The sequence below is a fragment of the Phalacrocorax carbo genome, chromosome 1 (genome assembly GCF_963921805.1).
Source record: "Phalacrocorax carbo chromosome 1, bPhaCar2.1, whole genome shotgun sequence".
In the NCBI taxonomy this organism is placed as follows: Eukaryota; Metazoa; Chordata; class Aves; order Suliformes; family Phalacrocoracidae; genus Phalacrocorax; species Phalacrocorax carbo.
The window spans coordinates 218,795,604-218,809,567 of record NC_087513.1 but is presented as its reverse complement, the minus strand read 5'-3'; the positions used below and the strand labels follow the sequence as shown (position 1 = coordinate 218,809,567).

The window sequence follows — 13,964 nt, the reverse complement described above, 5'->3', positions numbered from 1 at the left end:
ATTGATTGTCACTGATGGAAGAATCTAGACCTTTTCCTGATGAAGCAGTCTGAGCTGTGGCACATGATCATAGCAATGGACCATTACAGCCAGTAGTCAATGGCAGTTTCTCTACTAAGAAATAAAAGAACGCCCCATACTGATGATTGGCCGGGAGGCTCAGTGGCCCCCAACAGACACACCAGTACTGCTGTGACCTGGCCTGTCTGGAGCAGAGAAAAACAGTCTGGAGTATCCAAGCTGAGCCAGGGAGCCAGTCACTGGTGGAGAAGCCTAGACAGTCACTCACCAATGTCTTGGTTTGTCTCAGTATAGACCAGTGGGGCCCCAACCACTTGCAGTACAGGCACTACAGATGAATACCTTCCAGCATGGACATTGGAAACCTTGATGTGAGTCTTGACAGTGTTGGCAGGTTACAGGGGTGGACTCTGGGCTCTGTGCTTCGGAAGGAACTGTAGCAGAGAGCAGAGACTGGGTTGTGCCTCTGCAATCGTGTCCCCACATGCCCTCAATGTCACCCACAGCCTCCCTCCATCGCGGGCCCAGCCTTCTCCTCCCCCTGTCCCGTCCCACCACTGCCCTGCCTCTCGTTCCTGCCTACCCCTTCCCATTCCCCTGGGCTCCCGGCGCCCATTGCTTCCTCCCCATCCCTCTTTACCCTGGGTCCAGCCCTTCCTCCCACTCCGTGCCGGCCTTCTCCCCGACGCTGCTCCCTGGCCCCTTCGTGCCCCGTGCCCCGCTACGCCGTCCCATCATCCCGGACCCCCGCCCGGGGCCGCTCCGGGGCCGCGCTTTGCCGGCGCGCTCCGGTGGCGGGGCGGGGATGGGGACGGTGGGGGGAGCGGGGGGCTGAGGGCGGCGCTGGGTCGGGTTTCAGCAGGAGCCTCCGCGCCGAGCCAGCGCCGACCCGCCGCCTGCCGCCGAGCACTCCGCGGGGCGACCGCGGCACCGGGAGGCCAGCACACCGAAACACCGGGGCGGCGACGGCACGGGAGGGCACCGGAGGGCTGGGGCTACCGGAGCGGCCAGCGGTACCGAAGCGACCGCGGCACCGGAGCACCGGGGAACCGGAGCGGCTGCGGGACGTCTTGGAGGGGCCGGTTCCTGCGGGATGTGAGCGCCGCCAGCGCGGGACGCGCGGTGTAAGTGCCAGCACCGGAGCTCGACCCGCTTCTGCTGCCCGGCCGCCCTCGCCCGGTTCTCCTCACGTCGGCACCGCCGCACGACGGGCCGGGCGGGACCGGAGCCGGGACAGGGACCGGGACCGGGACCGGGCGCTTTGTTCTGCCTCTGCTGCGCAGACAATGGGGCGGGGGGGGCGGGGGGAGCGGGGGGAGCGGGGGGGGGGGCGCGCCCGCGGCGGCGCAGCATCACGGATCCGCGGGCGGACCGGCCTCGCCCGCGCCGCGACGGCACCGGGGCCGGCGCTGGCAGCAAACGAGCGGGCCGGTGCGGGCGCGGGACCGCCGCCGCGGGTGCCGCCGCAGGGGCAGACCCGCCGCGGGGCGGGCGCTCCGCGGTCGCGGCAGAGGAGCCGCAGAGGCGCCGGGCGGGGGCTGTGGGCTCGAGCGGAGCGGGGACCGGGTCTGGCAGAGCTCCGGCACGGAGGCTGCACTGTGCAGGACGCCCGGGAGCGCCCGGGGACGGGCTGTGCGCGGGGACGGGGAGCTCCTGCAGTCGCTGGGCCCGACGGCTGGGAAGCCCCAGGCGGGCGGGGAGCCCAAAGAGCCTGGGGCCCAGGCTGCCCAGGAGCTCTGAGGGAGAGGGAACCCTGACAGCCTGGGTGCACCAGTGGACGGGGGAGCAGACGAGTCCCTGCAGCACCTCTGCGATGAGCACACAGTATGGCGGGGGCCAGGTCAGTGCTGAGATAGATGCCTGTGGGCTGGTTAATGTGTGAGGGAATTCTATCAGCGCTTCCTTTGTGGGGGAAGTGTTTTCAGAGACAGGACAGCCTGGAGGAAGCCCTGGTGTGGCACAGAAATGGGATGCACAGGGATGCAGTGGAGCTTGACTGCATCCTCGTGAGAGTATGGTCACCACCGCTGGTCACTGCTCAGCGCTGATGTCAGAGGGAAATGAGGCTGTGTGACTGGGCTGGGAGTGAGTGATAGGGGGCTGGTCCTGAAGGGCCAGGTGAGAGGTGGTAGGAGGGCCAGAAGGCATGGAGATGACTGTAAGTAGTGGCAGACTAAGAAGAGGTTGAAAGTGAGTTGTTAGCCTAAGGCTGCACTGCAGGCAAGCCTGGGCTGTGTCTGGTTCTGAGGGCAGATAACCTGAAACTCTTGAGGGGGAGCTCTGTGTGAATGTAGAAGAGAAAAGCATATTCCAGGTCAGTGACTGGTGCTCAGCAAAGATTAAACGGGCTTCTGAATCCTTCCTCATCTGTACTGGAGTCTCAAAAACATCATGATATGAGTCATGGTCTCTCATGTGAGACTTTGGATATGGCATTAGCAGCATCTGCAGCTTTGATGGAGCTTTTGCACAGCATGCACTCTGACATCTGTTTGTGGCATGCACAGTGGGTGCTGTCTTTCCAGCTTCTCTGCTGGGGCCAGTGTGGGCCAGCTTCCCCTTCCCCATGGCAGACATGAGATGCGAGGTGACACTGGCAGGCAGACAGGGATGCATGCAGTGGTCCCTCTGTATCTGTTTTTTCTGAATGTGACTTACATGCTAAGTGTAGGCTGGGGTCTCCTGGTGCCTTGGCCTATCAGCCCTAGGCTTGGAGATGCTTGTGTATATTGCAGCTCTCCATTTTAGCTGTCCTTCCTGCCAACTTCCTTACTATGGCTCTGGACCCCAAATGCCTCTCTGGACAGTTTCTAATGCTAGTAGTTTTCTTCAGAGGTTTCTGCTGCCATTTTTTTACTAGGGAACTCAGTGCCCAATGGTGGGAGGGACATCAAGGGAGCAGGGCAGTCTGGCTCACATTACACAGGCTGAGCCTGGACCAGTCAAGCCAGCAGCCCCTAGTGCTGAGCTATCTGCTAATTGGAAGCAGCTGTTCATATTTGGTGACTCCGCATCCACTGAGGTCACTGCAGTCTTCCTCTATGACCCAAGCCTGCAAACTTCATAGGAACAGAGGTCTGCTAGTACCATGGATGGCCTTCTGCCCATCCTGGGCTTGTACAGTCTGGCAACCTGGCAGTTGCATCTCTTACCCAAGAGGTAGCTAGGCTCTGAAACTACCCACTTATATCCAGGGAAGATGGAAAGGGAGAAGTTTACACAGACTTTCATCACCAGTTCCCCACCCCAAGGATCCTAATTTCTGTTCCTTGGTTGCCCCAGTGCTCTCAGCTGCTCTTCACACTCCCCAGATTCACTTTTCAGGTTTCTCTCCTCCCCACCAGCAGCCCATAAAGCCTTGCTGCATTCCGTTCTGCTTCTTGAGAGCCACAGCACTAATCAAACCAGGTGGTTGGGGTTTTTTTCCCCATATCTGTGCCCTGTTCCAGGCAGTATCCAAGACCTTTCAACTTCATCCTGTCCTGTCCTCAGCCACTGAGATTGCCCCAGGGAGCCTTGTCCCTCTACCTGCTTTTCTACTCTCCTTTTTATTTAGTTTTTGTCTAACCTCCTGCCAAGGCTTTAAACCCTCTGCCCTGTACCCTCCCATGACATGAACAGCTGGCTTATACTTAGGATGGTACAGTTTCATCACAGAAGCAAACGTGGACCGCATTACCCCAGCACTGCATGGTCTTGCTGTATGCATTTACCCCTCCAGCTGGGGAAGTTTAACTAGCTCCAAGAGTGAGCAAGATAGACCTGTCTAGGGCCACTGAGTGAGTGCAGATCCCCAGCCCACAGGGATAAAAGTAACTTCTTTTGACGTCTGCTTCTGAGAGATAACGAAGATTCATACTTCCTATGTGCAAGAAGAGCGTGTGGATTTACTTGCCATAGACTTCAGACACTGGATGCCCACTGAAGTAAACAAACACTTCTTTATATGTAGAAAAAACTTATTAATATTTTTTTTCCTGTCACTAACCCAGGATTTCCACAGGAAAAAACAGTCTAAACAGCTGACCCAAGGTGGGAAAGAGGACCCAGGAATAATCAACCTATGTCCCCTGGAAAGGGTTAACACTGCTGTAGGGTTCTTTAGATCAAGGGCTGACATTCTTAGTCCCCAGACTAGGCAATGTCAGCCACCTCCATCCCCCAAGACAGGGAGGTTCCTGCTGTCCTGCATCTGACATGAGCGGCTCCTGAGTGTGGTTATGGGACCAGCAGCAAATGCTTTCAAGAGAGTCCAAGTGTGAGCTCATGCTGCCGCCATCCCTGCAGACCACTAAGCCTCGTTTACCAGGGGCTGAAAGCAGCACTGGGGCTGGTGTTCTTCGCAAGCTCCTTGACTACTGAGTTTCTCTGGCTAATCACAGGGAGGGTGGGCATAGCCCTGGGGGGGCTGACAGCCTTTGGGCACTGGGAGCATGTCCAGCGTGTCCAGTAGTGGTGTTGCTGCAGGGAGCTGCTCCTCCCTGCTTGCCCTCCCCCACTGCTGCAGTGAAATGAAGCTACGGCAGGGGGAAATGGAGTGAAGGAGCCAGAATGAGCAAGGAGTAGTGAGAAGGAGACAAAGGAGGAGAGTGAGCAGTGGAGGGTGTGGGACCGGGAAGGAGCCAGAGCAGCTGGCATTTCAGACGGAGTTCCTGCGTTCTTACTGTACTGCCACCACCCTCCATGGTACCAGCTTGGGGCATCCACAGATCTCTGTGCCAGCCCAAACAATGGGCCCTGTCTGATTTTATCCTGGGCATTGCCAGCTGTGGGTACATCCTTTGCAATACTGCCATTCTGATTTATTGTTCACTGGACTTAAGCCCACTCCAGTTCTGCTGCTCCCTCCCAGGGAAACCAGATTCGCACTTCATAGATTTTTGGCACCTGTATCCCTGTGGTCCCAAAAGGCGTGCTACTGGGGGCGGGGTGGGGTGGGGTGTGGTGTCTCAACGCAGTCACTTGATGAGCTCTCCCAGTTTGAGAACAGTTTTTTTCAGGGTGGATAGGTGCGAGGCTGCTGTTTGTCCAAAAATCTCTGTCGTCTTGCAAACAGCCTCCCTCAGCCTCACAGGAAGCATTCAGCTGTTAAAGGCACAGGAACACTCCGCTCTAGGGCAGCTGGCTCCAGTGTTGTCAGGAGGGCAGGTGTTTGGGAAGAATGCTTGACTATATAGGAAATAGCCTACATAGGCTAAATGTGATAGGGTACTAGCTGCTAACCTCTGCACACTGTCAGGTGTGACTTGCTTGGCTGACTTTAGGTGCTGTCCCAGGCCTTCATTCTGGGCACCCTCTGCCCTGACACATTTTCACCTTCAGTCCTTGTGAGAGATAGGTGATACAGAGCAATTGGGCAGCAGGTATGTGGCAGGCCTTCCCTCCCCATGTTTTTTTTTTCCTGTCCTTCCTTTGCTGCTCCCTCTTAACCAGCATCCTCTGGTCTGCATTCCATGCAGGATTAAAGTGCACACTGCAAAGGAGATCGAGCCACCCTCTGCTCTGCAAGTCACTAGCAATGGAGCAGATGAAAGGGTCAGCCATGCTTCTGCTGGAGCTGCTAATTCTTGGGGGCCTGAGAGCAGGGAAGGGCTCTGCTGTCCTGGGCACCCTGGATCTACAAATAGATGAGGAGCAGCCAGCTGGCACCATCATTGGGGACATCAGTGCTGGCCTGCCCCCCGGAACTAGTGCCTACATGTATTTCATCTCAGCACAGGAGGGCAGCGGTGTTACCACTGACTTGGGGATAGATGAGAACACCGGTATCATCAAAACAGCTCGTGTCCTGGACCGAGAGACTCGGGACCACTACAGCTTCATTGCTGTTACCCCAGAGGGCATCACAGTAGAAGTGAACATCCAAGTGAATGACATCAATGACCATGCTCCAGCCTTTCCCAAACAACACAGCACCTTCCAGATCCCAGAGCACACTCCCATTGGCAGCAGATTTCCCTTGGACCCAGCGTTTGATGCTGACAGTGGCCTACTCAATACGCAAGGCTATGTGATTAAGGGAGAGAATGTGGGGCAGGCCTTCCGCCTGGAAACACGTCGAGGACCCAACGGGGTCCTGTATTTGGACCTGGTGGTCAGTAATGTCTTGGATCGGGAGAACCGTTCATCATACTCACTGCTGTTGGAAGCTTATGATGGTGGCTCTCCTCCCCGGAGTACCCAGATGACGCTGGATGTGTCCATCCAGGACATCAATGACAATGCTCCTAGCTTCAACCAGAGCCGCTATCACACTCTCATCTCAGAGAATTTGAAACCTGGCAGCAGCATCCTGCAGGTCTTTGCCTCTGATGCAGATGAAGGTGACAATGGGGATGTGATCTATGAGATTAACCGTCGGCAGAGCGATCCTGACCAGTACTTCACCATTGACTCCCGGACTGGAGTCATCAAGCTCAACAAGGGCCTGGACTATGAAGTACGGAAAGTGCATGAGCTGGTGGTACAGGCAAGGGATAAGGCTGTCCATCCTGAGGTCACCACAGCTTTTGTCACTATTCATGTGCGTGACTACAATGACAACCAGCCCACCATGACTATCATATTCCTGAGCGAAGATGGCTCCCCTCAGATCTCTGAGGGAGCCCAGCCCGGCCAGTATGTGGCACGTATCTCTGTTTCTGACCCAGACTATGGTGAGTACTCCAATGTCAATGTGACACTGGAGGGAGGAGATGGCAAGTTTGCCCTCACTACCAAGGACAACATCATCTACCTGATCTGTGTGGACCAGCTTCTGGATCGGGAAGAAAGAGACTCCTATGATTTGCGGGTGACAGCTACTGACTCAGGAACACCCCCGCTCCGGGCAGAATCAGCCTTTGTGCTGCAGGTGATGGACATCAATGACAACCCTCCACTCTTCGATCAGCAGGAGTACAAACAAAGCATCCCTGAGGTTGTGTACCCAGGCAGCTTTGTCTTGCAGGTGACAGCTCGTGACAAGGACCAGGGTCCCAATGGGGAGGTGCGGTACAGTATCATGCATGGCCATGACACCCACTCCAGCTGGTTTGCCATTGACCCTGCCACAGGTATTATCACCACCGCTGCCCCACTGGATTATGAGAAGGATCCTCAGCCTCAGCTGACTGTGCTGGCCACAGACAGGGGAACCCCTGCCCTCTCTTCTTCAGCTGTGGTGCATGTGGCCCTTCAGGATGTCAATGACAATGAGCCAGTGTTCAGGAGTAATTTCTACAATGTGTCCCTGAAGGAGAACACCCCTGTTGGGACCTGCTTCTTACAGGTAGGTACAACTGTCATGAGCTGAACTTGAGGAGGGCACAGCCAGGGCTGTGGGAGGCTTGGGACGGGAGGCCTGCCACTGAAGGCTGTTTGGTGCAGGTGTCATGGCTTAGATGGGCAACAGTTGCAACAGCAATGCTAGACAGAGATCCCCATGCTCAGTGTGAGTTGGAAATGGGGCAGAGCACTGTTACACCCTTTCTGCATGCAAGTACTGGGTGATATCACTTATCCTATGGGCACACTCTGGGGACGTCCTCTGTGCTGACCTCAGCTACGATTGGGGCCCACCGTGCCAGGCCTTGCTTGTGCAAATGTGGAGCTGCCTTGCAGGCCAGGCACTCAAAATTGTGCTCAGAAACATGGGTAAGACCTCTAGGAAGCTGCTTGTAGCCAAGCTACTAACTTCTCTCTCCCCCTGTGAGGTCATTAACCCAAGTTCATCAGTGTTTGTAAGGCTGGTTGTGAACATTAGCATTAATTATGCACAATTGGTATTGTTATATTATCTTGCAAGCAGCACCTGTGGGATTTGAGCATAGAGACATGTGCTGCATCAGCCTTCATGTAGTTAGAGGTCACAGGTGAGGCCTGGAGAGGTACTGCCCCTCTGACAGGTTCTGCAGACCCCAAGATGTGCCAGTGATGTCATTTGAACTTTATATATTTTGTGTTCCCTGGATTTGCTGTTTCAATCACAGTTCAGGCCCTGGAGCCCTGGTTGCTGGAGACAGGCAATGCAACCCATCTGAGCCAGAAAGGGGAGACGTGGGTCTTTTGGCTGATAGCTGGGAACTGGTGTGGTAATGCAGCAAGGCACTGCCAACCAAGGCAGCGTCCAGACTGTCCATCAGAACAGGCACCTGTGAAGTCTGGGGCACTTCTTTGCTGGAATCATGGTGCGCTGGGATGTCTGGCTGGGGCCGTGAGGGGCTCTGGGACCAGGTGGTAAGCAGTGCCTATGGGGCCAGGAGGAGAGGGCGAGGGGAAGCAGGAATTCTGGGGCCCATGAGACAAGGCAGGAGGATGTCCCGTGGCTTTGCCAGGGAAAAGGGCCTCCAGATGGGCCTGGAGGGGGAAGTGGAGATGGCAAGAACTGGTCTGTGAGGCACTGCTGGGACATGGGGGGGTATGAGCATGTGGGCTGTGAGTATGGGCCATGTAGGGTGTGTGATTGCAGGGGACAGACGGTATGGGATAGGAGTGCTGGAGAGGGTCTTGTGCGGTGGGTGAGCACAGGGGGCAGGGGCATAGGGGGTGTAGGGGAGAGTGGGGGGGGAAGGAGCAATTGGGTGGGAGCAAGGGCCAGGTGTAGAATAGAGAAAGGACATGGGGCAGGGGCAGGTTTAGGATGGGGCAGATCTGGCAGGCGGGTAAGGGACAGATCAGGATGGGATTGAGGGGAAGTCTGGGCAGAAGAAGTAGGTGGGGGATGAGGAGGAAGATTTGGGATTGGTCTGTGCAGGGCAACACTCCACACTGTCCCAGGTGGGTGGGGGATGGGTGTAGGGACAGGACGAGGGCTGGGGACAGAGATGGGGAAGGGGTCAAGGATGGGGATGGGTTCAGAGACAGGGTCATAGTGGAGGAGCCACGCACCCCTGGGTGAGCACGGAGGCCCCAGGCGTGTGCAGGGAAGTCTCGGCTGCAGCAGCCCCTGAAGGGAGGCCCCCCTCTCTCTCCTTCTCCGTGCCTTCCTGCTCAGTGCCGCTTGCCGTGTGGGAAGGCGTTCTGGAAATGCAATCGGAGATGGCGGCTGGACTCCTGTCTGCGAGTGTGGGGACAGGCAGGAGGGAGAGCGGGATCTGTGGAGGAGCTTGGGGCGGTGTGGGGCCATGGGGGTGGCACAGAGAAGCTGGTCCAGTGCATGGCTGCAAGGCCGTGGTGAGGCCGGTGTAGCACAGGGGCCAGCCCAACTCCACCACCGCACAGGGGAAGGTGCTGGCCCAGCGGCCAGCAGCGACTGAGGGTTTGGCCAGATTTCGATGGTCTTGGCTCAGCCCTCATGTTTCATTTGGAAACGGCGCGTCTGGGCTGAGCGCAGGTAACTCCCGCGTGGCCTCGGCACAAAGCAAACAGCTCACACATCTGCTGCTGCTTCCTCTGAGCCGGGAAACGTGAGAGGATGGGAAAGGAGGCTGGCCAGGCTGCCGGCTCGGCACTGGGCCGCAGCAGGAGCGAGCCAGGTTGGGGAGCTGGGTAGAGCCGGGGCAGGGACCGCAGGTCTCAGAGCACAGCTGCCTGGTGTGCCAGCCCCTCAGCCACAGTACCCTTGTTGCCCCAAACAGGAGGGCTTCAGAGGTGCTGTCAGAATCCACGGTGGCCAACAGCCAGCACTGTGTCCCATGGGGTCGCGCATGCCCCACAACCCCTGTGGGCAACTGCTCCTGCTTGACTCCATCTGTCTGTGACTTTAAGGCACCAGGGCTCATCCTGCCTTGGGAAGTTAAAGGGTCTCTGTCAAGGTCTGGATTTGGTCCAGACTTGCATAATAGTCACGAGAGCTTAGGCCACAAGCAGGCCTTGCCGTCATGATGTGCAGGCCACAGGATAGCCTCCAAGGTCAGCACAGAACTGAATGGGTTTGATTCTCCATTGGATTCCCATGTTTCTAAGCAAAAAAACCCTGGGAGGACCAGGTCTATTTTCAGACAGTGACATCTGCTCTCCATGGGCAGGACAGAATGATGGGGAAGCGGGGAGTCCATGTGAGTGACCAGAAGAGGCTTGAAGAATGGCTGCAGGTCTCTTGCTCCCTTGCACTCCCCATGCTCTCTGCCAGGTCAGTCTTTGTGTTTGGTGTATGAACAGAGATGAGCAGAGCAGGTTGCTGGCCTGAGATCCCAAGAAAGAAAAAGGATCTCATAACATCATCTTTATTTATTACTTGTGTTTATCATGGGCCAGGTCCCACAGTAGCAGACTCTGCAGGAGCACTAAGCAAAGGAAATAGCAAACTCACAGTTCAAGTCTGAGATGAGAGAGAAACACCAGTGGAGAAGGAGCCCAGGGAATCAGTGAACATGACACCAGCAGAAAATAGAGCAAGGACTAGTCACTGAGTGGTTGTCTCTGTTTCTCTATGTGGCCACGAGTTGATAATATAGAAGCTTTAGGGCTCATCAGACTACATTCAAATGCTAGGGTTACATGATGTGAAGCACTCTTCTGGTATAAATTCACCCTGCTAGCTTAAATTTGTTTTAAACATTTGACTTTGTACCAGCAAGCTGCATGCATGGTCAGATATTGTCTTTCTGGGCCTTTCTAGCTTTTCATGCTAAATCAAGTATTCTCTGTCCTCTGGCGGCCAGCATAAAGCACAGAGAGCTGTGTAAACCCCATGTTGTGAGCACAGGGTGATTTGACAGAAATGTGTATGAGATGAGATGGTGGATTATTGATTCTTGCATAGATCCAATATTAATGATTTTGGAACCAGAGGCTACATATTTCCTTTGCAGCCATACCCACAATTGTTGGGGAACAAGGACATCAGAAATAAAAAGATGACCAGCAACACGCTTAATTTATAGTCTTATCTTGCCATTTTGAGGACAAGGCTGATGAGTTTTGAAGTTTGAGTACTGATTTGTGATTGTGTGGGACTGGCTGTGCTGCATGCACAGCACTGGGACAGCCTTTTGGGCTGTGCCCCAGATAGGAAGACCTGTATGAAGTACTGTAGGCTAGACCAGGCCACATATACTGTATTACTGAAAAACAGTCTTGACGGATAATCTTGATGCATTGGTTATTCTACTGAAGGGGGCTGTGAGAGGACACGGGGAGTAGCCATGCATGGGGACTGCAACAGCATGAGGACCGACTTTGCTGCCAAAGAGAGTGGCAGGAGGTGGGGAGGACATTACTACATGCATTCATTTTCTTGCAACAAGGGATTTAGCATTAACCTATTTTCAGACCTTTGCATGACATAAAACAGGCCTCCCCCTCCTCAGAAACAAGAAGGCAAGCTTTCCGAGGCAATACGGGAAGATGCCTGTGAGCTTGCTGGGGAGCAGTGTGGGAGAAGGGAGTGCACCATGCTTCTGGGAGAGCAGGCTTGTAATGTGGGAGAGTCTGGGGGTACAAAAGGAGTGGGGACATGGGGGAGATGCTGGTACATGAGGAGGTTGTGGGGGAGGTGAGTGCTGTTGTTACCGCCAGAAGAGCTGCATTTGTTCCAAATTCCTGTGAAAGTTATTTCCTTGCACTGCCAGCAGCCTCCTCCTGGGCTTGGCACAGCAGCCAGCGCCATGATTAATTCAAGTAGCATTTCCCCTGGAGCTGCAGCAGCTTTTCCACTGCAGCCGAGAGGCCCCAGCCCCTCGCACTCCTCTCCCTCCATGCTCTGCTCCTCCCCCCCAGCCCCCTCTCACAGCTCCCTCCTTCCTCTACGTCGATCCCCAGCCCCCTCACAGCTGCCCCTTTTCCCTCACCTCTGCTTCAGCCCCAGGCCCCACATAACTCCCCTTCCTCCCACAGTCTTTGCTCACACCCTCCCTCCTCCACGTCCCCCCACAGCTCCACACCTGTGCACGCTGCCCTCCAAAGTGCCAGTCCCTGTGCCTACCCTCCTGGAGCCTCAGCCCACCAGCCTGACCCGCCACCCCTCCTCAGTCTCCGCTACCTCTAGTTCTCTCCACACCCCTTGGTTGCTGCCAGCTGCTGTTGCCTGCTCCCCGCAGGGACCCTCCCTGTTTTTCCCCCAGGGCAGCTCTCATTGGCAGTGCTCTCCCTCACCTGCAAGACCCTTGGGACACTCCAGCCTCTTCCTGCTCCGCATCCCTGCCTTGTTCCCCAGGGTCACCCTGCTTGGCATGCTCAACTTCGTGCTGCCCCGAGCCCCAGTCCCACCTGCATGTCTTGCCCAGCCGTGTCCTATCTCGCTGTGTAGACCTGCTCTAAGCACTCCCTGCCTGAGCTCTGCACAGCTGAAATCCAGCCCAACACCCTGGTTTGGAGTCTTTCTTGGCATCTGTGCCCCCCAGGAGGCCAAGGCCAGCCCTGTTACTTCCCACACTGCACTGTTCCTGCCTGACTTGAGCCCCCCCACGTTGAGCACTCTTCCTCTGCAGAGGCACAGCTTCCCTGCCCTGCTCAGCTCCCAAGCTCCAGCACACTCTGCTGGGGCTCCTCGTGCCCTCTAGGTCCCTGCTGCAGCTCCCATTTGACCTCCCTACTGTGCCATGAGAGAGGACACCTGGGTGCCTATGTGTGAGCCTTGCTCCTCATCCTTTTGTGCCTTACTCTGCCCCTGTGCTCAGAGGACCAGGGCTCCCAGAAAGGCAGTGTTGGCCCCCAGTCTTCTCAGCATGTTGCCCAGCTTCACCTTCCACTGTCATGGAGGTATCTCCATGCCAATGTCTATAACTAAACTGCTTTCCCGCCTCAAAACTGAGGGTTTTACCCCATCCCAGAGCAGTGCTAGAGGCTGTAGGCTGTCCCTGTTCTGCATACCTTGCTGTGCATGGCTGTGGCAGCCCTGTGCCTGTCCGTGCCTACGCTGTGGCTGTGGGGCCACTAGCAAGAGCCCCTTGCCCGTGCCCTGTAACTTCTGGGTTGCAGGGAGCCAGTGGTGCAAGCACGCAGTGCCTGCAGCTGTGTAGAGGGCTCCACCCGGACGTGGTGCTCCCTGAAGCCTCAGGGTCTGACCCTCGCCTGGGCCACGTGTGCTGGACAGTCGCTGGGGCCAAACCCTGACCCCCGCTTACTCCCCCGAGGCCTGAGCATGGTGGAGACGGAGACGCAGCCCAGGAGCCAGAGACAGCTCCTGAAATAGCAGCTGTGGCCGCTCCCTGGCTGCTTTTAGCTGGTCAGCAGCTGTGCCAGGGCTGGGGAGGGCAGGACGCCTGGCACACGCTCAGGCAAAGGGAGCTGTGCGTGGGATCGTTGACCACACTGGCGCCAGCCTCCCCTCCTCTCCCACCAAGAGCCGTCACTCTGAGGGGCGGGAGCCCAGAGCCAGATGTTTGCCAAAGCCACAGCGTAACATGTGCGTAGCAGAGATCCAGCCAGGGCAGGGCTCCAGATGAGCTCCCTGCATGCTGACTGCGCTCGCTGGAAATGGGGAGGACAGCCAGAGAATGGAGGCCCGAGCTGCTGAGAAGCACTTCGTTCCCTTTCCAGCACTGTGGACTGTGTAGGGGGGTACATGGGTGAGCAGTGAGCCTGGGAGTGCAAGGAATGTCTGTGTTAGAGGGGGTCCGGAGTTGACCTCTAGATGGATCTGTGCTGGGTCCAGTCCTGTTCAACATATTCACCAGTGGCCTGGATGAAGGGACAGAGCGTGCCCTCAGCAAGTTTGCTGGTGATAGAAGACTGGGAGGAGTGGCTGATACACCAGGAGGCTGTGCTGCCATCCAGCGAGAGCTGGCCAGGCTGGAGAGCTGGGCCGAGGCGAACTTCATGAAATTCAACAAGAGCAAGTGCAAGGTCCTGCACCTGGGGAGGAACAACCCCATGCACCAGTACAGGTTGCAGGCTGACCTGCTGGAAAGCGGCTCTGCTGAGAAGGACCTGGGAGTGCTGGTGGACAGCTGGCTGACCATGAGCCAGCACTGTGCCCTTGTGGCCAAGAAGGCCAATGGTATCCTGGGGTGCATTAAAAGGAGTGTGGCCAGCAGATCAGGAGAGGTTATCCTCCTCCTCTAGTCTGTCTTGATGAGGCC

General features: G+C 56.4%; 1 protein-coding gene across 5 annotated transcripts in view; it reads left to right on the top strand.

The window, feature by feature from the left end:
• DCHS1 (dachsous cadherin-related 1) overlaps positions 1–13,964 on the top strand; it is a 98,782-nt gene that overhangs the window by 39,708 nt on the left and 45,110 nt on the right. For 3 of the 5 annotated variants that reach the window (XM_064441693.1, XM_064441692.1, XM_064441690.1), the window contains one exon: positions 5,481–7,291. In XM_064441693.1, coding sequence (XP_064297763.1) covers positions 5,540–7,291 — 1,752 coding nt within the window. In that variant the 5' untranslated portion in view covers positions 5,481–5,539. Of the gene's footprint in view, positions 1–852; positions 1,146–5,268; positions 5,385–5,480; positions 7,292–13,964 lie in introns of those variants that run through there. The other 2 variants (XM_064441691.1, XM_064441694.1) reach the window with 2 other exon arrangements.